At 39.5% G+C, this 24,045-nt stretch overlaps 2 protein-coding genes across 4 annotated transcripts in view; both read left to right on the top strand.

The window, feature by feature from the left end:
- MAP3K1 (mitogen-activated protein kinase kinase kinase 1) overlaps positions 1-15,885 on the top strand; it is a 55,377-nt gene extending 39,492 nt beyond the window's left edge. Inside the window, 13 exon segments of the mRNA XM_042825740.1 lie at positions 688-769; positions 896-1,073; positions 2,390-2,680; positions 3,114-3,235; positions 4,708-4,799; positions 5,037-5,232; positions 5,556-6,831; positions 7,823-7,975; positions 8,893-9,055; positions 10,087-10,218; positions 11,196-11,338; positions 11,792-11,923; positions 13,269-15,885. Coding sequence (XP_042681674.1) covers positions 688-769; positions 896-1,073; positions 2,390-2,680; positions 3,114-3,235; positions 4,708-4,799; positions 5,037-5,232; positions 5,556-6,831; positions 7,823-7,975; positions 8,893-9,055; positions 10,087-10,218; positions 11,196-11,338; positions 11,792-11,923; positions 13,269-13,418 — 3,110 coding nt within the window. The 3' untranslated portion in view covers positions 13,419-15,885.
- A 1,482-nt stretch (positions 15,886-17,367) lies between these two features.
- SETD9 (SET domain containing 9) lies at positions 17,368-23,262 on the top strand. 3 transcript variants are annotated; one of them, XR_006170139.1, is made up of 6 exons: positions 17,368-17,488; positions 17,631-17,998; positions 18,834-18,957; positions 19,847-19,962; positions 21,170-21,380; positions 23,146-23,262. XR_006170139.1 is itself a non-coding variant. In XM_042825944.1 (6 exons), exons 1-6 carry the CDS (start codon positions 17,397-17,399, stop codon positions 23,231-23,233), a joined length of 894 nt encoding a protein of 297 aa, XP_042681878.1. In that variant the 5' UTR covers positions 17,368-17,396; the 3' UTR covers positions 23,234-23,262. The 3 variants fall into 3 exon arrangements, 2 of the variants coding, with proteins under 2 accessions (XP_042681878.1, XP_042681879.1); XM_042825944.1 differs by having other exon boundaries at positions 21,170-21,275; XM_042825945.1 differs by lacking the exon at positions 21,170-21,380.
- Positions 23,263-24,045: the final 783 nt, after the last annotated feature.

Below are 24,045 nucleotides of genomic sequence, written 5' to 3'. Positions count from 1 at the left end.
AGATTTTTTTATTTAGAAGTGGAGAAAAAATACTCACAAAACCAGAAACTTGCTCCTAGATGATGACTGTAGAATTTTGTGACACCTTGTTAGCGTTCAGATACCACCGATACACCTGTTTGTATCAGTTATTCACAAATCAGGCTTGTAGTTTAGTGCTTTGAGGAAAAAGTTAACTGCAGGGCTAAAAGTTAGAACTTTTTTTTTTTACCTGATTGAAAAGACTATTAAACAATTAGAATAAGGTTAGGCACGGATTTACTGTGACTTGTCATGAGAGTACATGAAAGTTGTCTACTCTAACCTTGGATTATGTAGTGAATTAAGAGTACTTGTACAAGCTACATTAAATAAAGTGTGTAAATACTTTCAACAAATAACTTCAACAAATAAAGCTCAGTCTCCTGTATTTTTGTACACAAAGAAGATATTACTTCTATTAGAGGCATAAAAAGAATCATATTTCAGTTCATGTCTTTCAATGTCAATTACAGAGCCAAAGTGAAGCACTTCTGTGTGAAGAAATGTTTAAATGCACGTATTTGTCAGAATGCTTCACATGGTTCAGTCTAGAAGTTTCAGTTAGAAACTGAATTTTTTTCAGTGTAACTTAAGACATATTAGTTCTTAGACATCTGGTCTATGCACTGGAAAGCTGGAAAATGTTCTCCTGTTGCTTTTATCCAGGGGCAGAAGAGTGTAGAAGAAACAGAGAGCCACTTATATGTCCTCTGTGTAGATCTAAATGGAGGTCTCATGATTTCTACAGGTAGGCATTCAGTCTGAATGTAAGCATATCTTTCTGGCTCTGAAGAGACATTCTTGAATGTGGTAAAATATTTAACTTGGTCAGTGTTTCATTTCTTAATCTTTGTTCTTTGCTGTTAATCTGTAGTCATGAATTGCCAAGCCCTGTGGATTCTTCTGTTCTCCATGTGGTTCAACAACAAACTCAACAGCAGTCAACAGTTGGATCACAGAGGAGAACCCAGGATACTAATTTTAACCTTACTCATTATGGGGTCCAGCAGATTCCTTCTGCCTATAAAGATTTAGCTGAGCCATGGATTCAGGTAATTTTTACAGTGTAAAAGAAGCTTCAAATGTGAAAATTGATTTTTAAACCATGTTGCTAAACTTGTTCCTAGTGAATATAATATTGCACAGCATAAATGCAAAACTACTTGCATTTTCTTCAGAAGAAGCTATGATCATTGTGCTTAATGGCCAGCAAAGTACTTTCTAAGTATTCATTCCTACTGCTGTTATTAATCACTGGCACAAAGGAGCTTTCTTCTGAAAAATCTTGGTATAAAAGATACTGTGTTAGGATTTGGAAGCAACTAATCTTGAGTATCCTGTCTGTGTTGTTATTTTATTAGTCCTAGGTTAACCACCAAACTGGGCTATACTGTGATTAAATTACTTGCCTGAATTAAAAAAAAATGGCTCTGAAGTGGACTGATCACCTGTATGTTTTAAGCTTCTTGAGATAGTCTAGCAAAACATTATTTGACCATTTTTGTATCTTATCATAAAAACCATAGAACAGTTTGGATTGGAAGAGATCTTAAAGACAATATCACTCCAGCAGCCCTGCTGTGGGCAGAGTTGCCACCCACCAGATCAGGCAGCCTAAGGCCCCATCCAACCTAGCCTTTAATGCCTTCAGAGATGGAGGCATCCACAGCTTCTCTGGTCAGCCAGTTCTAGTGCCTCATCATTCAGACTTCATCCCGGGCCTCCTACTGAAGATTCTTGTAACAAAATTCATGTTCTTAATTTCAGTCTAGTCATAGAATCACCAAAGTTAGAAAAGACCTACAGGATCATCCAATCCAGCCACTCACCAATCAGCAATAGTTCTTGTTATGCCATGTCTGTCTACGCAATGTTTTGTGCAATTTATTGTGCAAGTGTCATATAAAAACAAAGTTGGCACTTATTGTTACTTAAGTTGGGTTGCAAGAGACAAACAGCCTAAATACTCCTTAGGCTGAAGTTGGATTCAACTGAGTAGGGATCTTGTGCTGAAAAGGAGAATGGGATAACTTGTTGCCTATATTTCTGCTGTCAATTTTTGTCAAAAATAGCTGGACCTAGTTTTCAGCTTTGTTTAAATCATTGTCTAAAACCTGCAATACTGAGTAACTGAAGTATAGTGAATGAAATTATCTACCCCCACTTGGCCTAGCAGAGTTTCTGAAGAGCTGAAGACTCGTTATTTATGACAGTTAATTTATATCATAGATTTTTTTTTAAATTATTTATGTATTTTAAGATAGTATAACCTCTGGCATATAACTTCTGACTGACAGATGTCTTAGGGTGGTTTTTCATCAGTTGTGATGTTATTCAACTTGACTCATGTAAGGTTTCTGTTTGGCAGGTCTTTGGAATGGAGTTAGTCGGCTGCTTGTTTTCTCGAAACTGGAATATACGAGAGATGGCACTTAGACGTCTTTCCCATGATGTTAGTGGTGCTCTATTACTGGCTAATGGAGAAAGCACTGGAAATTCTGGAAATGGCAATGGACACAACACAAGTGCTGGAGCTCTGGGAGTAGCGAGTGGGTCATCTCAGGCCACCGTCTCAGGAGATGTTGTGGTGGAATCTTGCTGCAGTGTGCTATCCATGGTCTGTGCTGACCCTGTCTACAAAGTGTATGTTGCTGCTTTAGTAAGTAGTTGTTTACTCATTGTATTCTAGTTACTTCATTTTTTTTTTTTAAGGGATAGGAGAAGGAGATGTGTAAGGTCAAGAATCCTAATTATTGTTGTTAAGCATTACTCATGACTTGACTATTAATTATCGTCTAAAAGCAGAATGGATAGTCTTTAGCAAGGGTGAATTGGCATGTATTTGGCCAAATACAGGGAAATGGTTATTATTAGCAGTAATGGTATGACTGTGTTCTTTTCACTATATTAATTTCCTTTCTTGTCCTTTCCACATGCATTACTACTTTTGACTGTGGATACCTGATTAGCTTCTTATCCTTTTAACATTTCTATAATATTTTTAATGCAATTTATGTGAAGTTATTCACATTAATTAAAAAATTCTATAACTAACCTGATTTATATTTACTGATTTTCCTCATTTCTCTTAGAAAACCTTAAGAGCCATGCTGGTCTATACTCCTTGTCATAGCTTGGCAGAAAAGACTAAACTACAGCGACTTCTGAAGCCAGTTGTAGAGACAATATTAGTTAAATGTGCAGATGCCAACAGGTATGGTCCCATTAACTTCAAATTTATTTTGGGTTGTTACTGAAATATCTTGAATCTTCATTTGTTGATATTTTGTGTGAAACAATAAGAGCATTTATAAGATGTGGTGAAGTAAAATGTGTGGATGATAAGTGTAAGTGTGCTATGATATATGGTTTTGTTAGTTTAGTTGCTACAACCAACTTCGATCTTGAAGGATGTAGGTTTTGAGCGCATCTGATTATGTATGTCCAGCATTTAGATATCTTAAATGATGCTTTGCTTTCGTAAAGACCTTTTCCTTTAAAATTAAGGAAGATACGTTGGGTGAAATCATCAGCTAGGCTTTGTCTTCCTGTCCTGAACTATCCTATATGCTCTGCCAGGCCAACCATTTTTTTCAGCTGTAGAGTGAACTATTTGCAGAACATAATCACCATGATCACTGTCTCTTTCATTTTAATTTATCATAAGCAGCATTTCTTCTAAAACCAGCTAGCAATGGTCCCTTCCCCCACCAGCAATTGTCTAATGATAAAACATGTAAAATTTAAGAAAAGAAATTGAACCGTTTCTTTTGCTGCTGGATTTCTGAATTTAGCCTGTGCTTACAAGAGGAGAAGGTCCTAATGTGCACCTGAGTGATTTCTTCTGTAAGAGATTATTGCCTAAAGTTTCTAAGAACTTGGGAAATAGGAATGTACTGAGAAACAAGGAAGCTGCTTCCTATCTGTTTTATTTATTTGTTGGTGATATATATGAAGTTTCTGGGAATGTCCTTGTAAATACAACACAACTCTTTGTAGCTTGCAGATACACTATTGTATATAGGTTACTCCAAAACTAATGCCTCCTGTTTATTTCCATGGAAACTACAACAGATAAAAAGAGCATAATAGCTGCATTTCACAGAGCAAATTCTTAGCAACAAAATATTGTTTTTCGGTATAGTTATCACCATTAACTGTGCATTTTTTCCAGTGATGAACAAATGCCTGCAGGGTGTATTTGTAAAAATCTGTACCAATAGAGGTGACCTGCTGTCTCCACTGCTGATGCACACCACCCACCACCTCACTATGCTCACATTCATTGATCTCCATTAAGTAAGCATCAGTGAATGTCAGTGGATACTTTTTTTCCCCACATGGAAGAACTCAGTGACACCTTTGCTTCATATGCACTTCTATGTCAGACACCATTTTGTCAGACTGCCCCTGTGTTGCCATCTGTCGCACAGCAACAACAGGATATTGGTGGGAAGGTTCAACCTCTACTGCTGTACCACCAACATCTGTCTCTGACATCATGGACCAACATAATGAATTAAGAGGCATTATTTTCGGAGCAGCCATTGTACAAATGAATTGGAATAAAGTGAAGTGAGGTCGATATCCAAATACAATTTCCAGCTAATGATTATTGAAATGTTATAAAGTTTTTTCTAAAAACCACCAGCTAAAGGAGTTACTTCTGGTTTGAATTTCTTGTAGTCGAACAAGTCAACTTTCAGTCTCAACGCTATTGGAGATGTGTAAAGGCCAAGCAGGAGAGTTGGCAGTTGGGAGAGAAATACTTAAATCAGGTAATAATAGTTCTTCATATATAAATGGGTTATCATTCCAAGCAAATATACTGATTTTTTTTTTTTTTTAATTAAGTACAGAATTTATCCAAAACATAAGACAAAATGTTTTTCTTTGGAGTTTGGGGCTGGGGTTATTTTGGGCACAGATATAATTCCATGTAAAACTGTCTTGATCGTTATGGAATTTGAACTATGAATATATCTAATCCTTATTTTTATCACCTTTTTTTTTAGGATCCATTGGTATTGGTCCATTGGATGTTGATTATGTCTTAAATTGTATTCTTGCAACTGAAATTGAACCTAGCAACTGGCAAGCGCTACTGGGGAGACTTTGTCTTATAGACAGACTTCTGTTGGAATTTCCTGGTGAATTTTATCCTCACATTGTCTGTGGAGATGTTTTACAGGCTGATACCATAGTAGGCAGGTACTTGCTTACACTGTTTAATTAATGCTCTGTGTGGTTGATGGTGTCATTGGTGATCTCTTCAAAAAATTGTGGGATGATGAATTCCTGTAAACAAATATTTGCATGTAAAAGTGCACCTACTTTAGAGTAACTGGTTGCCATTTTCTGTTTCTGACCTATCAAACAATTCTGAAACAGCAGTGCAAGCAATAAGTCCTTTTGCTACTGCAGAACTAACAGCTAAATACATGGTCTTGAAACGGCTTTCTTAGCACAGGCTAACCAGAGCATATCACTTCATAAAACAGATTTTTTTTAAATGTATTTATTTTTAATTACAGGTATAAGAAACTTCTCTCCCTTCTAAATTTCGCCTTGCTGTCAATTGACAATTCCCACTCAATGGTCGGTAAACTATCACGGAGAGTATTTTTGAGTTCAGCAAGAATGGTGGCAAGAGTGCCTCACGTGTTTGTAAAGCTGTTAGAAATGCTGAGTGTGACAAGCTCAACTCATTACACAAGGATGCGTCGACGTCTGATGGCAATAGCAGATGAAATGGAAGTTGCAGAAGCCATCCAGCTAGGCATGGAAGAAATACAGTCTGGGGAATGTCGGCATGAAGACTTTCTGCAGCTACCTGTACCAGATAATTCTCCAGAAGCTACAGAAAATAATACTCCTAACAATACTGTCCAGTTATCAGGGAAAAGTGGGAAAGGATTAAGTGACAAAAAACTGAGTGCCAGTCCAGAGGACATTTCTGAGACACTGGCTGGCCTAGCTGTGGGACTTCCTGTTTCATCAGTAACCACTGAGCAACCAAAGCCAGCTGTTCAAACAAAAGGAAAACCCTACAGTCAGTGTTTGAACTCTTCTCCCTCATCCAGTCATTCCCAGTCACTATTCCCAACTCTTCTCTCTCCTTCAAACCCATCTGTACCAGCTGGCACTGTAACAGATGTCTCTAAACTCAGACCTCAGGGATTCATTCCCTGCAAAATCTCCTCACCTTCTCCTCAAACACAACGGAAGCTTTCCCTCCAGTTTCAGAGAAGCTGCTCTGAAAATAAAGAACCAGATAAGCTTTCTCCAATTTTTACCCAAGCCAGGCCATTGCCATCTAGTCACATACACAGGCCAAAGCCATCACGACCCACTCCAAGTGATATGAACAAGCAGGGAGAAACTTCAAAGAACAGTATGACTCTTGACCTGAATGATACTTCTCAGTGTGATGGCAATGGTAGTAGCAGTAGTGCAGTTATACCAAGTGAAGAGACGGTGTTCACACCAGTAGATGAGAAATGTCGGTTGGATGTGAGTGCAGAGCTCAACTCTAGTATTGAGGACCTACTTGAGGCCTCCATGCCAACAAGCGATGGCACAGTTACATTCAAGTCCGAAGTTGCAGTTCTTTCTCCTGAGAGGGCAGAAAATGATGATACTTACAAAGATGATGTAAATCATAATCAAAAATGCAAGGAAAAGATGGAAGCTGAAGAAGAGGAAGCTTTAGCTATTGCTATGGCAATGTCAGCATCTCAAGATGCCCTGCCGATAATTCCCCAACTACAGGTCGAAAATGGTGAAGATATCATAATTATTCAGCAGGATGTAAGTATGCACATGGGAATTCACAATAAACATCTGAATTGAAGTTGCATAGTTTAAGGTGGTGCTGGTGTGTTTTCAGAGTTGTACAAACATGAATTGCCTCAGTGTTCTCTCCTATAAGTTGGAATATAAACAGTCTACAAGTTGAGGGTGCCGCAGAATCCTTCCATGGTTATTAACGAGTTTAGAGAAGGTGTTTGGAAAGGAGATATGTAGCTCTCCTTAAAATAGTGAAGAAGAAAGTGTAAAGGGGGGGAAGCAGAAAATGAGAGTGAAGTTTTTAGGAATTAAACTGTACTGGGTTTTGGTGTTGATTTATTTTAAAAGCCATCACATGGTATCAAATTAGTTTCTGAAAGAATAAGCAGAGTAGGAAGAGATCTTCCTTTCAGTACATATTGAGAGGAAAGCTGCAAGATACCTGAGGTACTGCTAAAACCCAAAAGGCCATTGTTTGTACGCATGCAAAAGCACAAGAAATAAAAACAGAGAAAGAAGTTATATGGAAGCTCACAAAACGGTCAAGTATTTTGACTTGAAGGAAGTAAGATGCTGTGAGGCTACATGCCTAGGAAAGGCAGCAGAATTGATAGTGTTGCTGGAATGAACGAAATAGTTGTTTTTTGTGATTGCTTGCGTAAAACAGCAACAGGTGAAGCAGAAGTAAATTAAATGGAAAGTGTAATTTTGCTTATGTTAGGTTGTTAGAAATGAGATAAGGAATAGAAAAGTCTTGGTCCTATTCATGTTTTTATATCTTGCTTTTCACTTTCAGTTAGTAATGCAGAAGAGCAGCTATGTTCTAACATACAATAGAAATGTGTGGGTTGTGGAAGGATGTGTTCATCCAACGTATGTATAATACTGCAATATATGTAACTGTAAGGGAGAGGAGAGGCTTATAAATTTGAGTATTTAATAGTCTTCAAGAACATAAACATTGTAGATGCATGCTAATAAACAAGTAAATGATTTGGAATGTAACTTGCAGACACCAGAAACTCTGCCTGGACATACCAAAGCAAAGCATCATTACAGGGAAGATGCAGAATGGCTTAAAGGTCAGCAAATTGGTCTTGGAGCTTTCTCATCCTGTTACCAAGCTCAAGATGTAGGAACAGGGACATTAATGGCTGTAAAACAGGTAAATATTTCACATTCTTGAACATGTTCTGCTTCAGTGTTTCTGCGGGATATTATAGAACCATGGAATCACAAGATTGGAAAGGATCTACAAGAGTCCAACCATCCTCCCATTACCATTGCTACCATAAGCTACTAAACTGTATCGTGTAGCTCCTCATCCAGATGCCTTTGAACACTGCGAGGGACGGCAATTCCACCACCTCTCTGAGCAGCCATTCCAGTGCCTGACCACTCTCTGAGAGAAATAGTTCTTCCTTATGTCTAAGCTAAATCTCCTTTGGCACAACTTGCGGCCATTTCCCTGGGTCCTGTTTGTTGCCTGGGAAAAGAGGCCAAACTCCTCTCCATCACAACCTCCCTTCAGGAAGTTGTAGAGTGCAATGAGCAATGAGGTCTCCCCTGAGCCTCCTCTTCTCCAGACTAAACAATCCCAGCTCTCTTGATATAATAGTCACCTTATATATTTTAAATCCTTGTCCTCTCACAAACTGCTCGTGTCTTCTGCTGTCATTTGTCACCTAACACATAATACAAACTCTATGCATGGTATTAACATAATATTTTCATTTTATTATTGTTATTCTTATTTTAAGAAATACAGTACTTTCTAATACACATTTTGCAATATATAGCTTAGTTTAAGCAGGAAAGTGAAGAGGGAAATTTCTCCACTGCAGGGATTCTGCTGGTAAGACCAGAAGATTGGTCTTAATTCTCTATGGCTGTCTCACGTGGAGATTTATTCTCAGCTGAAGGGACTTGAAATTCTTTAAAAGAACACTTGCAGCTTTTGGGTACTGAGCAGAGATGGAAAGACATCCGCTCTCATTGCTTTACCAGTGGGCAGGAGGACGGGGCACAAATACAGAACTGGCAGTTATATAAGATAAATCTGAATGTCGTATTTCAAAACAGGTGACATATGTCAGGAACACATCATCTGAGCAAGAAGAGGTAGTGGAAGCACTCAGGGAGGAGATACGGATGATGAGTCATCTAAACCATCCTAATATTATTCGCATGTTGGGTGCTACATGTGAGAAGAGCAACTATAACCTCTTTATTGAATGGATGGCAGGTAAAAAGCTACATGTGAAAAAATAATGAAAGTATGGATTGGCTTGAAACTAAGTACTTTCATACTGCACAATATTCCATGGATTGCATTAGTTTGCAAAACTATGTTTTCATTACTGTTTTAAAGATTTGTGCTGATTGAAAAGGAAAGTTTGTATAATACAGATTAAGCAGTATTCTTACCGGGAATCTTTTTTTTTAAATTGGGAATTTTCTGTGACTAACTTGCAGTTGAGAGCCCCTAAGAAATATTATTACATTTTCCTTTATTTAAAATTGTGTGAGGAAAATGCAAAGGCATTTGCGAACCTACAGTAAATTTCTGATGGTAGGCAGCAAGTAAATATGCTTCAGAAAAAAAACATTTAAATGTTAAATCTGTTAAGTGTTAATTTAGTAGTATTTTCTTCTTGCTATTGTATATAGCACGGAAAAAGTTTTACATCTTTTTTTTTTTTTTTTTTTTTTTTTTTTTTTTTTTTGAGAAGGAGCTTTATTTTATGACTTGAATTAAATTGTTACAGTCTGGTTATCAAGAATACATTTGGTGTGTTACACATGCTTCTCTCTCATGAAAGAAAGCATTGCTCCTTAACTTTCTTTCACATAAACCACTTAGCAATACCAGAGTGCTAACAAGCAAAAGTCAAGTATGTGTTGTTTTCTGCACTGCTGATTGTAAATTTTCTTTCTTGCAATAATATTACTTCGGTAATGAGTTGTCAGGAGCTGTCTTTACATCACTCAGTGCTGAGTTATTTTACATTACTTGGAAGGGCACAGTGGAAAATCCAAATCCTTGATGATCTATATGCCAGTACTTGATAATTAAAGAATTGGTACATTTCTTAAGAATAAAATTCTTTTTTCAGGAAGTGTAAAAACCTCTATCATAATAGAATGTACAGTTTCGAGCAGAAAGTAATTAAGTTGTCAATCATGTTTCTTTTACCTAGAGAACTCAAATTTTAGGAAGCAGTACCACATTCCTATATCACAAAATAGAAGTGTTGATATATTCTGTTCTTCTAGGGGGATCAGTTGCTCATTTGTTGAGTAAATATGGAGCCTTCAAAGAATCGGTTATTATTAATTACACAGAACAACTGTTACGTGGCCTTTCTTACCTCCATGAGAATCAGATAATTCACAGAGATGTCAAAGGTAAGATTTACTTAAAACTTTTTTTAAAGCATACTGTTTTGAAAGCAGCTTCTCAAGCAGGTCTCTTGCTTGAGACCTGTTGTTTCTCTTGGATGCCATCTCAAGAGTTGTATCTCTGTTGGGTTTGTCTGATCGTATTTAAAAACTGTAACAGAAATTAATCAGAACATTCACAGCATTCCTAGGGATGCTGGCTATTTGTGCCAATTGTTTGGAAGAAATCAGCTTTCTGGATATTTGTTCAAATAAAATATAAAGTTGCCATATAGCTTTAGAGATCAGTTAGTTAAATTAAAGCAAATATTTACATTACAGTCTGTGAACAAGCCAGAAGAAGTCAGGTTTCAATGTATAAAAACATTCTGGGATCTCTTTCGTCATCCTAATCGAACATAAACATAGTTGTGCTGTTTGAACACAACTTGGAATTTATTGGAAAATCTCAGTTCTATTAAAATTCTGCCTTTCATGTTGCTATAGTTGTCCACAAACAAGAAACAGATCCAGATAGGTAGCAACATAACAATGGTAAACACTCTTGCCTTTTAATATTCTTCCTCGAAACAGGAAAACTTTTATTTGCTGTCTAGTTCTCTTTAAGACATCTCCAATCTAGCTAAGGATGAAATAAGTTTAAATTTCAACAGATACCTGCAGACAGTGAAAACTTCCAGAGTTCTAAGTTGACATTTTCTTTTGTTGCTTGTGCTCCAGACATTGTTGCAGAATTCTGTTTGCCCTACTTTGAAAGTTTGACTGCTTTTCTGAATCTCATCTGGACTCAAGCTGTGTTCAGCAGTTTTGTGCATAACAAAAAAGTGACAGTATTGCATTTACCCTTGACTGTAAGATTTCCTTGGTTCTGAGGGTGAGGAACATCTGCCTATCCGTAGTCTTGAAATTGGAAAACTGCCTGTGCATGCCTTTGCCTCCTAACAGAAAACCAACTAGCAGTGTTTTTATTATGCTGTTGACAGGTGCCAATTTGCTAATTGACAGCACAGGTCATAGATTAAGAATTGCTGATTTTGGAGCTGCAGCCAGGTTGGCATCAAAAGGAACTGGTGCTGGGGAGTTCCAGGGACAGTTGTTGGGAACTATTGCATTTATGGCCCCAGAGGTAAGAAATCAGTTTTGCAAATTACTTCAAAAAGCTGTTTGAATTCTGTTAGCTGATTCATACAGCCAAGTACATAGAAACTGCTATAAATGCTTTTAGTTAATTTTAAATATACTAGTTCTAAAGAGTAGGAGTGATTTCAACATAGCAATAGTGATTTCTCCTTCTTATCGAAATCGTTGTAAGTGGTTTGTTGAAAGACATTTCATGATTATTGTTAAGAAAGCACAAATGACCATTTGGTCAAAAGACTGCAAGATTGTTTGATTGGTCCTTCAATCAGGCACTATATTTTTGGCTCTCTGTGTAAGTTTAGTGGCATTTACTGACCACTCTGTTAAAATAAAATGTTGATCAGAATGCATTTGGTTGCTTTTATTTATTTATTTATTTTTCTTGAACTTAGGAGACTTTAAGGCAGTAGATAAACTGGGCTATGATTTCTCTGTGCAGGTTCTGAGAGGTCAGCAGTATGGTAGGAGCTGTGATGTGTGGAGCGTTGGCTGTGTTGTTATAGAAATGGCTTGTGCTAAACCTCCCTGGAACGCAGAGAAACACTCCAATCATCTTGCTCTGATCTTTAAGGTAAGGTTCTTTGTTGCTACAGTGGGCTGAACAATTTGTGTAAAAGCAATACTAATATCATCATACTCATCATTTTGATTAATGACTTTTCTTCCTGAGCCATCTACAATAGTATGTAGAAAAGCTTTATTCTAATACAACTAATGCAACAGGCAAAGAAAAAATACACATATAGGAGTAGAGTTAATCAAATCTTCCTAGAGTCAAGCATTTGAACTGTTTCTTACGATCCTACAAAATATGGAAGCAAAATAAGTGTTTCTACTATAGAACATTTGTGTTTATATTCATATTTCATAGGGGGGAAACATCCTTCAGAAAAATGTGTTCCATGACCAGGTTTTGCTGAAAGTTGCCTACCATTATGCCATTCTATAAAAAAATGTTGTCCCTCCCTTTTCTAGTCTATCCACATTTCTTAGTAAAACCAATTAGATATATAGAATCACAGAATGGCCTGGGTTGAAAAGGACCAAAACAATCATCTAGTTTCAACCCCCCTGCTATGTGCAGGTTTGCCAACTAACAAACCAGGCTGCCCAGAGCCAAATAGACATATGCAGACATATACATACATTTGTATATATCATTAATTAAAAATCTAGTTCAGCTCCAGGCATGAGTGAAGAAAATACTGACACAGGTAAAGAAAGTGATCAGCATCTCCACTGGAATCAGTAAAGAAAGTGCTTCCATGAAGCAGAACTAGTACGGTAGTATTCAAATAAGAGAGATAATCATCTTAACGAGTTGATGTCTGTGAATCTGATGGTGACACTCAAGTGTTCTCCATCATATTTCTCAGTCTGATCTAGAGAAGGTAAAAATCAATATGATAGGGAGCAACTTGCTTCCATCTCAGAAAGATTTAACTGATATTACATAATATGTTAAGCTAGTTATGTTCTCTTTGTCCTTACTGCATTTCTGCGACTACCCTGAAGGACAATCTGTCTCCATTCTGGCTTCTGCTATGCCAGTTAACACCAATGGCAAGGAGTAGACTTCAGAATACCCACACCCGTGGCCTGAGAGCCACTTCTTATGTACTGCTCTGCAATTGGTTGCTGCAGAATATTGCTAGAAGAAAAATGAGAGAAGAGTACAAGGAGAGAGGCAGTCTGTGACAAGCACATGTTGTTGGGGAAAGAGTCATAAAAGGAACTTGAGACCCATTTTATAGAGAGGCAGAAATTAATGTAACCCTATAAACTGCAGTGGGAACTGTGCTGAGCGGATAAAAGCGTGTAGCATAACAGCTGAAAATGATCAGCTTTTTACTGTCTGGGGAAGAGGTGGGGCTCTGAAGAGTCACTGACTTGAAAGAAGTTTTCTCTCTGTTCAGATTGCTAGTGCAACCACTGCTCCATCCATCCCTTCGCACCTGTCTCCTGGCTTGAGGGATGTGACTCTCCGGTGTTTAGAACTTCAACCTCAGGACAGACCCCCATCGCGGGAGCTGCTGAAACACCCAGTCTTCCGTACTACATGGTAGCTACTTACGTGTAAGGCGGACACACCGAAGATGCTACTGTATATAGAATAACTGTCTTGCAGTGCAGCTAAGCACAGCAACTTGTATTGTTCTGCTGGCCTTGATGACAGATACATCCCGGACTTAAGGCCAGTGGAGGACCCTACCTAAATATGTGATTGACAAATGGAGATCTTTACCTAAACTTAGTATGCAACATTTCACAACTTTGCAGAGATTTGTAAACTGTGCCTTTTCAAACACGTGGCTCTGTGTCAATGTAAAAGCATTTTTCTTTAAGTCTGCATGATTATTTAGCAACTTAAGTGATTTTTATTTTATTTGGAGCACTTTTTCAGCAATATTAGCAGCTGAGGGGCTCAGGATCTATTTTAATATAACAATCACTGTTCCGCTTCACATCATGTAGATGTAAGCAGAGGATTCTGCAACTAGGAAGTTCTGTATCTGTCTCTTTGACTATACAAATCTCTGTGTAAAAATCAAAATGTTGATGGATACTTTAAAAAACAAAAAAAGCCTTCCTTAAAGTAAGAGCAGGCAGTTGTCGTTCACTGTGCATTTACTGCTGGCTGTGTAATTTCTTTTGAAATTAAAGTTTTCTGTTTTCATTGTATTTTTAACTTTCAGGTAATGGGGATATTTTAAAATAGTCTTTAGAAAGATGCAAACTGTCACTGAACATCTTGCTGACACAAGTTTTAAAACCAGATTTGCTGGAAATCTGAAATGCCATCCTCAAGTCAGTGTTTAAGGCTCTGACGGTATAGCTCATTAAAAAATAATAAAGATTGTTCTGCGTGAAACAATTTAGATTCTGAATCATGTGAAAAGTCGTTGAGCCTTCTTTTCATATGGCAAATTATGCAGAAGTTATGTCAAAGGTGCCAGACTCAGTTTCCACTGAGGTTTGCAGATGTTCTGTACTTCGGTGGGAGCAGGCGCCAGCTACCACTAGATCTCATTCTTTCTGTAACAACCTTGAGGTCAAGTTCTTCAATGATAACAAGTTTTACCTGCTGTTTTCCTTCTGCCATACATCATCTATTTACTGTAGCTGTTAGTGATAATTTTATTTCAAAATGTTGGAAAAAAAATATTACCCTAAGAAAGGTATTTATTTTATCAAGAAATGATCTTGGACTTGAAAAGCAAGATAAAGTAAAATGTGAAGTAAAGCTTCACCTGTAGTGCAAAACTTGTGTTTTTAGCAGGTGTGTTTTTAAAACAGATTTTTAAAACTATTTTTAAGGCAGGTTTTTAGATTCTGATGCATGTAATTCTGAAGGAAAATGGCAGCTTTTCTTTTGCTTTTTTATGATGGGGATCTTTTTAAATCGAATATTGATTGTGTTTAATTCTTTAAAAATACTGTTCGTGTTTTAACTCTTCAGAAGCCAGTTAAGTTGTTGGGCTGAAACAGAATTGGTTATTTTTCAAAGACTCAGGATAAACTAAATAAGCTACAGTACATTTAAAAATGTACAATACAAATTGGAAGTGAAACATCTTAAAGATAAGTTTACAGGAATGATAGTGCTCATTCTAAATAGTAAAAAAAGAAAGCAGTGTCATTAGTTGTGATTGTGTTCCTTTTGGAAATTTTACATTCCTTTGTTTTGGAAGATTGGCAGACTTTGAAGAGTTAAAAAAAATAATACCGAAATGTGAAGTTTGGTAGCTCTAACTGTTTTGTACTTGACTTTTTTTTTTTTTTTTTGACCACTTTAGAATTTCTCATTCTAATAAGATTGTTTCCAAGTCTTTCTTATGTGCAAGCTTTAAAGGATGCACTCTTGCCAATTCATGTACTGGAAGATCAGTTGTCAGATTAATACTGTTTCTGGCAGATCTGTAAACTGTATAAACTGATGAACCTCAGCTAATCAGTATTACTTTGTAGATCACCATGCCTACCACATTTCAAACTCAAACTGCCTCTAGCTGTCCAAATGCATTTTGTTTGAGTTTGTTTGCGTTTCCCTCAGCTTGCTGGTAACTGTGGTGTTTTTAAAATGCAGATGTGATGTAATATTCTTATTTTCTTTGGATCAAAGCTGGACTGAAAATTGTATTGTGTAATTATTTTTTGTGTTCTTAATGTTATTTGGTACTTAAGTTGTAAATAACGTCTACTGCTGTTTATTCCATTTTCTACTACCTCAGGTGTCCTATAGATTTTCTTCTACCAAAGTTCACTTTCACAATGAAATTATATTTGCTATGTGTCTGATTCCTAAGATTTCCAGGGCTTAAGGGCTAACTTCTATTAGCACCTTACTGTGCAAGCAAATTTTACAGAAATCTCTGGGTTAAGAAATTTGGCTTCATTGTATCCTTTGTTATTTTAAATATATCAAGATATTTTAATTAAAAGTTTTTACCCCATTGAACCAATTTTATATAGTATAATTTGTACCTATTTTGGTGTTCTTGTCTTTATAGTAAATAAAAGTTTTTGAACAAATTTTGTCTTTCGTTGTTTGTAATTTATCTAATTTGAGTTTACCAATATGAATAAAGTGTTTCTGGTCCATCTGTTTATACACACATCTCCTGTACAGTGCCTAATATTAAATTAAGCATATGAACAAGTATGGGCTGATATGTATGTACGACAATGCATTACAATGCTAAGGCTTGTTTCAGCTGCCTTTTTTTTTCCCCCAGATATTTTTAATTTCATCAGTATGATCAGTCTCTCTGTTCCTCGTCACTTGTGTGGTTTCCAGAAAAACCTGGCAGTCGTCTTCTGTTAAATTACGGTTTTTGAAAGCTGAAAAATGCATTAAATGATGTGTCAAGAAAGAAAATATATGACAAAAGTGGAGTAACAGGTAAGTTTTGAGTGTTACGCATTCCTTTTCAATAACTTCAGCAGGGCGCTGAAGCAGCATTTACTGCCAGGAAACGTCTTCGTTTGCAAAAGCTGTATTCAGCTCTTCCAGCAGCAAATAGTAGGTTATGCTCGTGGTTTATTTGCTGAGAATAATGCTAGAATTGCTATTTTACAGACGGCTGCAGGTAGGCAGGGCTGTTCAGCACACACGCCTCCCCTTACCGCCTGCTCAGCGGGCAGCATTCCTTGCTGAGCGAATCGACAATCTTCCTTTTTTAGGAGCCGCAGCATACTGTGTCCGTGTATTATTCTCCCATTAAGGCACACGGCTTTGAATTTCAGGGGGCGAGGTGTTTTCAGCGTCGTTGCCGAGGAAGCCCAGAAGATGGCAGAGAAGCGCTCGGCACAGACAACGAGGGCGGCTCTCGCAGCGCCTGGCCGCCTCGTTTCAGTCCGCGTAATGCCCTCGCGCGGTTTCTGCGTTCGAAGAGACGTGCAGCGCCAGAAACAGAACTGAAGGCCATGCGGAGTAAAGCAAGAGGTGATGTATTTATGTATGCAAGTTTCTGACATGGGAAGCGGGTTCTGCCTGTCTCTTGCTGGGCCTGGCAGCACCCCGACCTCGGGCGTGGGGGCTGCGTGTCCCGGCAGCCTTTCTTCTCTCTGCAGTGCCCAACAGCAATTCCCAACGCCAGCTCCTCGTCAGCGTTCTCTGGACGGCAGCAGCCCACAGCTACAGCTGCAGGGGGGAAGCAGCATCCGAAGACAGGTCTCGGGGCAGCAGACCCCCAGCGAGAGAAGGGAGGCGGAGGCAGCGCAGCCCCGGAGCGGCAGAGCGCAACCGTGCACAACCCGGGCACGGAGATCGGTTCCAGAAGAAGGCCTTCGTGCTTTACGAGGCAGGAAAAAGCACGGCGCTGTCTTCTCGTGACTCGCGTTCCCCTGAGGACAGACCATTCCACCCCTTACGCTAGCGGCGCACTCGGACGTACGCTCCGTCTCCCCGCCCTCCCTTCGCTCACCGCGCCGAGATCTTCCGGCACACGCACGTCCCGCCCCGCGCCAGGGCCGCATGCAAATAACGCCGCGCTGCAGGGCGCCGCCGGCAGAGCGCGGATGTGGGAGGCGTGGGGACCGGCATGGTGGTGCTGCGCGGCCTGCGGCGGCGTTGGAACGCCTACAAGTACCGCTTCGTGCCCTGGCTGGCCTTCAACGTCCGCCGCCAGCGCAGGTGAGGAGGGACGGGGTGCGGCCGAGGCGGTGCTGCCCGGGGCCGCCGGTCTGTTTACAGCAGCTGTGCGGACAGCCGTTCTGCATCCTATTTAAGAAAAGCGCAGTCTCATAAGGTTTTCGTTTTCTTTGTTTCTTTACAGGACGCTTCGGTACGTTCCTGAAAGCTCCCAGGACAAAATAATCCCCGATGAAGACGTCTTAGAAACGCTGCTGAAAGTATTTACAGCGCTGTTTGTGAACGACTTCGGCAGGCAGGTGCCGGCGCTGTCCCTGCTGCCCGCCGTTAGGCGGAGGTACGCGCAGTTACGGTCCGACGAGCTGCAGCCGGACGCTGGGAGTTCGCGGAGCCGCCAGAGCCGGCAGGCGCTGCTCGGCCCGGAGGAGGTCGTGTTTCGGACGCTGGGGTTCAGCGTCACTCGGGACCGCAGCTCCCTGCTTTCTGCCGGGACCGGAGTCTTCGTTAGCAAGGGCTTTGTGCCGAAAGGGGCGGTTGTGGCCATGTATCCCGGTAATGAGGCTTTCTGGTTGATTGAGTTTACGTCATTTCCAGCCATTTCACCAGAATGCCGAAGTTCTGTACTGACTTTTATTTCACAGGTTTTGCTTCTGTAACAACAGCGCAGGTTGGGATGGGTGAGGGTATTTCCGTGTACGTTTTTGAAGAAAGCAAAGTGTGTCAGGGGTGGGAGGGAATCTTATTTACAGGAAAATCAAGCGGCCTTTCGTTGTTCCAGGTCGTAACGTTGCTGGGTAAGTTGTTCTAGATTCTTTAAACACAAATGGGTGGGAACAGCTTGAGCAGTGTAGGTTAATTCCTTGGGGTTTCTGTTTTGTATGCATGTCTGAAAAAGACGGCTCAGAGGTGTCCTGACAGGTGAGCAGACACGTACCTCATGGAGAGTGAAACTGAAGCTCTCGTTTACTGGAGCTCTGCCATAAGCATCATTACAAACATGCACTCTTCCACTCCTGCTGCTCATTCCTTGGAACTTTATTTGCTTACATTTCTGAAAATGATCTGTAATTCTGTCATTACCCTCTGAAGCAGGTCGCTTGGCCGTGGTGCTTTATCTGCCACTCACAGATACTGTGCACAGTCCTCCTTCATGCTTTCCCACAGCGCCTTCCCTTTGGATTATCTCCTCTGACGCAGGTCTTTCTTATTGCAGAAAGATGTATCTAAATGCTTGGAGGCTTTGAGTCAATGTCTTAGAGTCTCAGCTGGGAGAATTGATCTCACGCTCCTCTTGAAGTGTCTCTTGAGTTTCTGTACAGAGGAGGCTGGAAGACATTTGGGTCTGTTCTTATTTTCTTCTGAAATAATCATATTTGTCTTGCAACAGGTACAGTGTACAGAAAGCATGAGCCCATCTTTTTCCAGTCGCTTGGCAATCCATTTATTTTTAGGTGTATAGATGGTATTCTTATTGATGGGAATGATAAAGGACTGTCAAGATCAGTGTACAGGTAAGCACTCAAATAGGGCAATGGTATTCAAAATGGAATTTTGAAATGTAGTGCAGATAGTGTCCGTTCTCTTGGCGTACCCTGGTTTGAGTTTTATTTGAAATGTTATCCAGTTCTGTGTATCTCTTGAAACAAACAGCACAAGGGTAAGGGCTGCTGCTTGTGATGTTATGTACCTGGGTCCCATCTGTAATGCCAACAAGAAGCATTTTGATGAAAGGGGTCTTAAAGAGGCAGTTTCTTATAATGAAAAGAGTTAATAGAAACAGAACATAGCATAATTTTTTTTTAAAATTCTCTTCAATAAAATCTGCTTAGTGGATGGAGAAAAACTGCTTCTGTATGGACTTGGTAACAACAGAAGGGTGAATCTGGCAACTCCATGTTGGGGCTGCAGATGGACAGCATGTTGAGGGAGCAGCAGCCTTTGGAGTAAGCATGAAGCTGACTGGACTGCTCTATCTTATCTTAAATGCAACTTGCAGAATTCTTGTGGAGCAGTTTTTGTGTTCTAATACAGCATGCAGATAAACTTAGTCACAAGCAAAAAAAGACCTAAAATAAGGGCTAGCTGATATTGGCTTTGAAAACCAAGAACAAATTTGTTGTTGATACTGTAATGAGCCTTCACAACTTTGGAGGTCAGCAATATGTATTGCTGTTCCTGTGATGATGAAGTGTGATGTACATTTCTGGTATGGTGTTTTCACACTTTTTCTGCTGGCATCTGAGAATCGCTGTGTGCTGGTGGGAGGTTTAAATGTACCTTGAAGGTGTGACCAAGGCATTGCTCTCCCTTGCTTCCAGATAGTTGTTTCTACAGGTGGAAGCACACATTCTGTGGTAAGGAAGGAATGGTGAAACATGTTAACGCTGTGGGTCATTTCAGGTCTTGCAGCTGGAGGGATCAGCTTGGCCCCTTTCAGATGAGCGACGTAAGCTGGCTCACAGCTGCTCCACAAAACCCACTGGCGGTGGGACAGTATGTGAACAACTGCTCCTATGGTAAGTTACTGCAAGGGTTGGCTTTGTTTGCGAGGGAATAGATTATTTTGCAGTTTGGCGCACAGAATCAGATACTGATGGGTGATGGGGTGCAGAAATGCTGCGTAAGACTCAGGAAATTGTTTAGGAGGTCTTTTGTGAGATCTGGGCATCAGAATCCCTCAGTGCAACGACCCTTCAAACATCCGTGAGCTTTTCTTGCTGACTCCCCTAATGTCTCCATAAGGATAAGCAGAGTGGAAGGCATGCATCCCAAAATGCAACTCAGTGAGAAAGGGTATCTGGCAAAAAAGTTCTGGACTGAGGCAGTACACGGAGTTACAGATGGAGTTCCTCAGTACTGTTCCATCAGACTGACTGAGAAAACCACACATGAAGTGACATCTTTTGTCACTGTACAGTTTGGCCTAGGATAATATAAGAAATAGATTAAGAAGAACAGCATAAGAAAGGAGTGTACAAGTTCTAATAATAAGTGTTACAGCAGTGGGACGTGAAGAGAGCTTTTATGCTGTTTTTTCTGCCTTGCAGTATGTGTTGGCCCTTACATATTTGGGGGTTTGAAACAGCTGACTCATGCAGATGATCAAGGGGTACAGAAAGTTTAATGGCTGCTATCCCTAGTCTGTAAGAGGCTTTCAAAGCTTGCATTATAACTGCTGCCCATGCAACAGAGAGAAGAGTTTCTGGGCTATGAACCACAGACTAACTGGCATGAAGGCAAAGCTCTCACATTAACCCGTTCTTTCTGTGCCCCGTGTTCGTGTAAGGAAAATTCCCTTTTTGCTGCTGCACAGGTAGTGATTTTCTCCATGACTGTCTTTGCAACATAATTTGTCAAAATAATCGTCATCTCCTAAATAATTTTTTTTTTTTTTTTTTTTTTTAACATTATCATTAAATATTGTCATAGATATCATCAACACTGTAAACTGTCCCTGGTGCTGTGTGTGCTTTACCCCCTCACCCCTATCCTTAAGTCAGTCATCCTGTTTATTGTGGTGAGAATAAGGCAACCTTCAATAGCTGGTTGTGTGTCTTTTGTGCAAATTCAGAGCAGGACTCCAGATGAGTGTAGTAGCTCTTGTCAGGGGAGTGCTTTTCAGATGTTGTGAAGCATCTGGTATCTTTGCAGTATTTACTTATCTCTTACTCCTATCTAAGACTTACTGAGCATTATAAAATCAATTTTTTCTTTTTTTTCTAGAAAAAGCAGCCAATGTATGTTATCAGGAGTTTGATGTGCCAAGACATTTTCCTGTAGAACTGAAACAGTACCTTCCAAACATCCTCTACAGCCACGAGATAGAGAGGTTAGCAGTGAGTCAAAGAGCTCGTAGATTTGTGTGATAGAAAGCATACTGCATGTGTGAAAAAGGAAAACGTGTTTGAAGGGAATATTAGACCATGAGAAGATGGTAAGGAAGATTTAGCTCTTTGAATAGATGCATTCAAAGTAACTTACAAGGCTGTTCTTCTGTTCTTTTTTTTCTATGTGTTCGCAGAAGAGACCAATATAGCTCTGGCTGCACTATTTTACAAGCAGTGATCTTACCACTACAGTGGGATTTTCCAGAATCCCATTAAGCTCTACTTATATTTCATTTATGTAACAGAAATGAGGCTTTTCAGTATGTGTTTCAAGTTTAGTTAGTAACTTGCAACCAGTCAAAGCTCTTCTAAGGCTGCTGAGACTTGAGCTTCTCACTCCTGTTCTCCAGGTCTTCTGCTTATGGAACAGCTGAGGAATCTAAAAGGAATTTGTAGTGAGACAAATTAAATGCTGTGCAGCATAAAGGCATATGCCTTCTGGTTATATTTTGCAATTAAGGCATTCTTGTTATAAACTGAAATCCCATTGCTTTTGGAACTTAAAATATTTTGAAAGCGTTGACAGATTTTTGGTTGGAGCTGTGAGGAAAAAGTGACAATTAGATATGGAGCTCTGTGGAAGAGAGTGTCCTATACAATGACATAGTCAAGAATATCTTTCAAGCTGTGAAGAATTGAGTCGTAATGTTGGTTCTGAATTTGAACACTAAAGAATTTGCCCTTTTTGGTCCAGTTGCTCCTATGGGAACCACAGTTCTCTTTATCTAAAGAATGTGTAAGGACTTCGTAGGCATTTCTGCCTTTTAATCTAATTCTGTTTCTATTTTAAAACTCTGAAATTTGGTTGTTGAGAGTTATGGTGCATACTGGAAAAATGGTTCTTCTGACTGATCATAGACTTTATTGAGCCAAGGTTAAATATGCACTTGTAAACTGCAGATAAATAAAGAAATGCCAGTAAAAGAAGAGGTGATATGAACTTTAAGAAACCGTGGGTTTTGTACTTAAAGTGTGAAAGCACAGTGAGGAAAATTAAGCTATTGGGCTGCTTCATGATGGAGAAATTTGCTGTCTTCCTTGTGATCTGTCCAAGAAAATATTGTCTTATCAGTTCTGCTGGTGCCCAGCTACTAGGGATGTGATCCCATCCTCTCCTCTGTGCCTTCTTCCATCTAATGCTGATAAATACAGTTCTAATGACATTGCTAATCTAATTTCTAAACCATTCCCTATTGTAGAAGAGTTCTTAGCACTTGTTTATCTTCGATGTTGGTTAATTTGTTTCAGAATGGTCTCACTTTTTTAACAGTGGAGATTATTTGGAATGATGCTGTTCTTTGCTTTAATGTTCCTCAGAAGAATGCACCCTCTTTCCTAGAACAGATTTTTCAGCTCCAGGACATGATCATTTTCTTAGTGAGTCTTGCAGGAAATTACAGACAGATTTCTAACTTGTTCTATGAGAAGACTCTTTAGCAGCCGTTGATTTCATCTTGGGGTTTTTGGAAAGTTCACTCATTGCTGTGCATCCCAGCAGGTTATTTGTTGTAGTTCAGAGCTGTCTTTCTGGGTTTTGTTTCAGTGAGAGTGGCTTTAGCTGACTGGTACATGTGAGTGTGCACATCTAAAAGAGTGTTTTCTGCTACGTTAACTTTGGTGCATAATGTTTTCCTCTGTCTTGATTAATTCATTTTTTTTCTTAGTAATTGTGCAAATAGAAACTTTACTTGCATACCCACACTGACTGCACTTTTTCTTGGCGTTGGTTTTGAATCTGTTTGCCTATATTTCAGAGTTGTTTTCATACCCTCCTTGGTATCTAATTGTGTATTTCCATGTTTTGCTTTTCAGTCACCTGAGGTGCGTAGTGCTTGTCACTCTCAGAGACATCAAGCAAGGAGAAGAACTTTTTTCTAATTACTACACTATTGTCAATTGAAGTAATAAATTTTAAATAGTAAAATACCATTTGTGTACCTCAAGTTCGTAAGCATTTTTACACAATGAGCTGTAATTTCAACATTTAGAAATCAGGCTGCAGGCCTATGTTTCCCTGAGTTTCTCCACACTGATGCCGTGGTGGAGGCTCATCTTGTTGGATTTGCAGCTAACTTGTATGTTTATTGCTTTCAACTGTCTGTACAATAGCTTCAGCAAGTGAAAATGTTAAGTTAATGGCATTTAATCTTGTGTTTTACACAGTTGTCTCTAACTGTGCTGTGGTTCCGTGCTGCAGGCTACACAACAGGATCAGGGAAAGAATGGGGGAAAAAGCTAAAATCTGTGGGTTGAAATAAAGACCATACAGTAAGACAGAACAAGAATGGGGAAAAAAAAAAAAATAGAAAATGATATACAAAATGAGTAATGCACAGTCAGTTACTCATCACCTGCTGATGGATGCCCAATCACTGGCCAACCAGCAGTTGCCTCCCAGCCAAGTCCTCTGGAGCTATTGTTCAGTGGGACATCGCAGGGTATTGGGCCAGTTTGGGTCAGCTGTGTGGGTTCTGTCTCTTCCCAGCTCGTTGCTGAGGCTGAGGAGTGCTTGGCTCTGTCTTAGCACCACTCTGCAACAGTCGAAACATCAGTGTGTTACCACTGGTGTTCTCATGGTCATCCAAATACAGCATCATGTCACCTACTAGGAAGAAGATAGACCACTGTAGTGCTCACCATGACGCAGTTTTGATATTTTTCTGTTTTGTTTCCCATGCTTACAATGGGCACAATTTCTGAAAATTATTCTTC

This window comes from Centrocercus urophasianus, unplaced genomic scaffold, assembly GCF_019232065.1.
Source record: "Centrocercus urophasianus isolate 14NV4802_14NV808 unplaced genomic scaffold, USGS_Curo_1.0 seq_25, whole genome shotgun sequence".
Taxonomy (NCBI): Eukaryota; Metazoa; Chordata; class Aves; order Galliformes; family Phasianidae; genus Centrocercus; species Centrocercus urophasianus.
The sequence above is the reverse complement of the archived record's forward strand: the minus strand, read 5'-3'. Positions and strand labels throughout refer to the sequence as shown.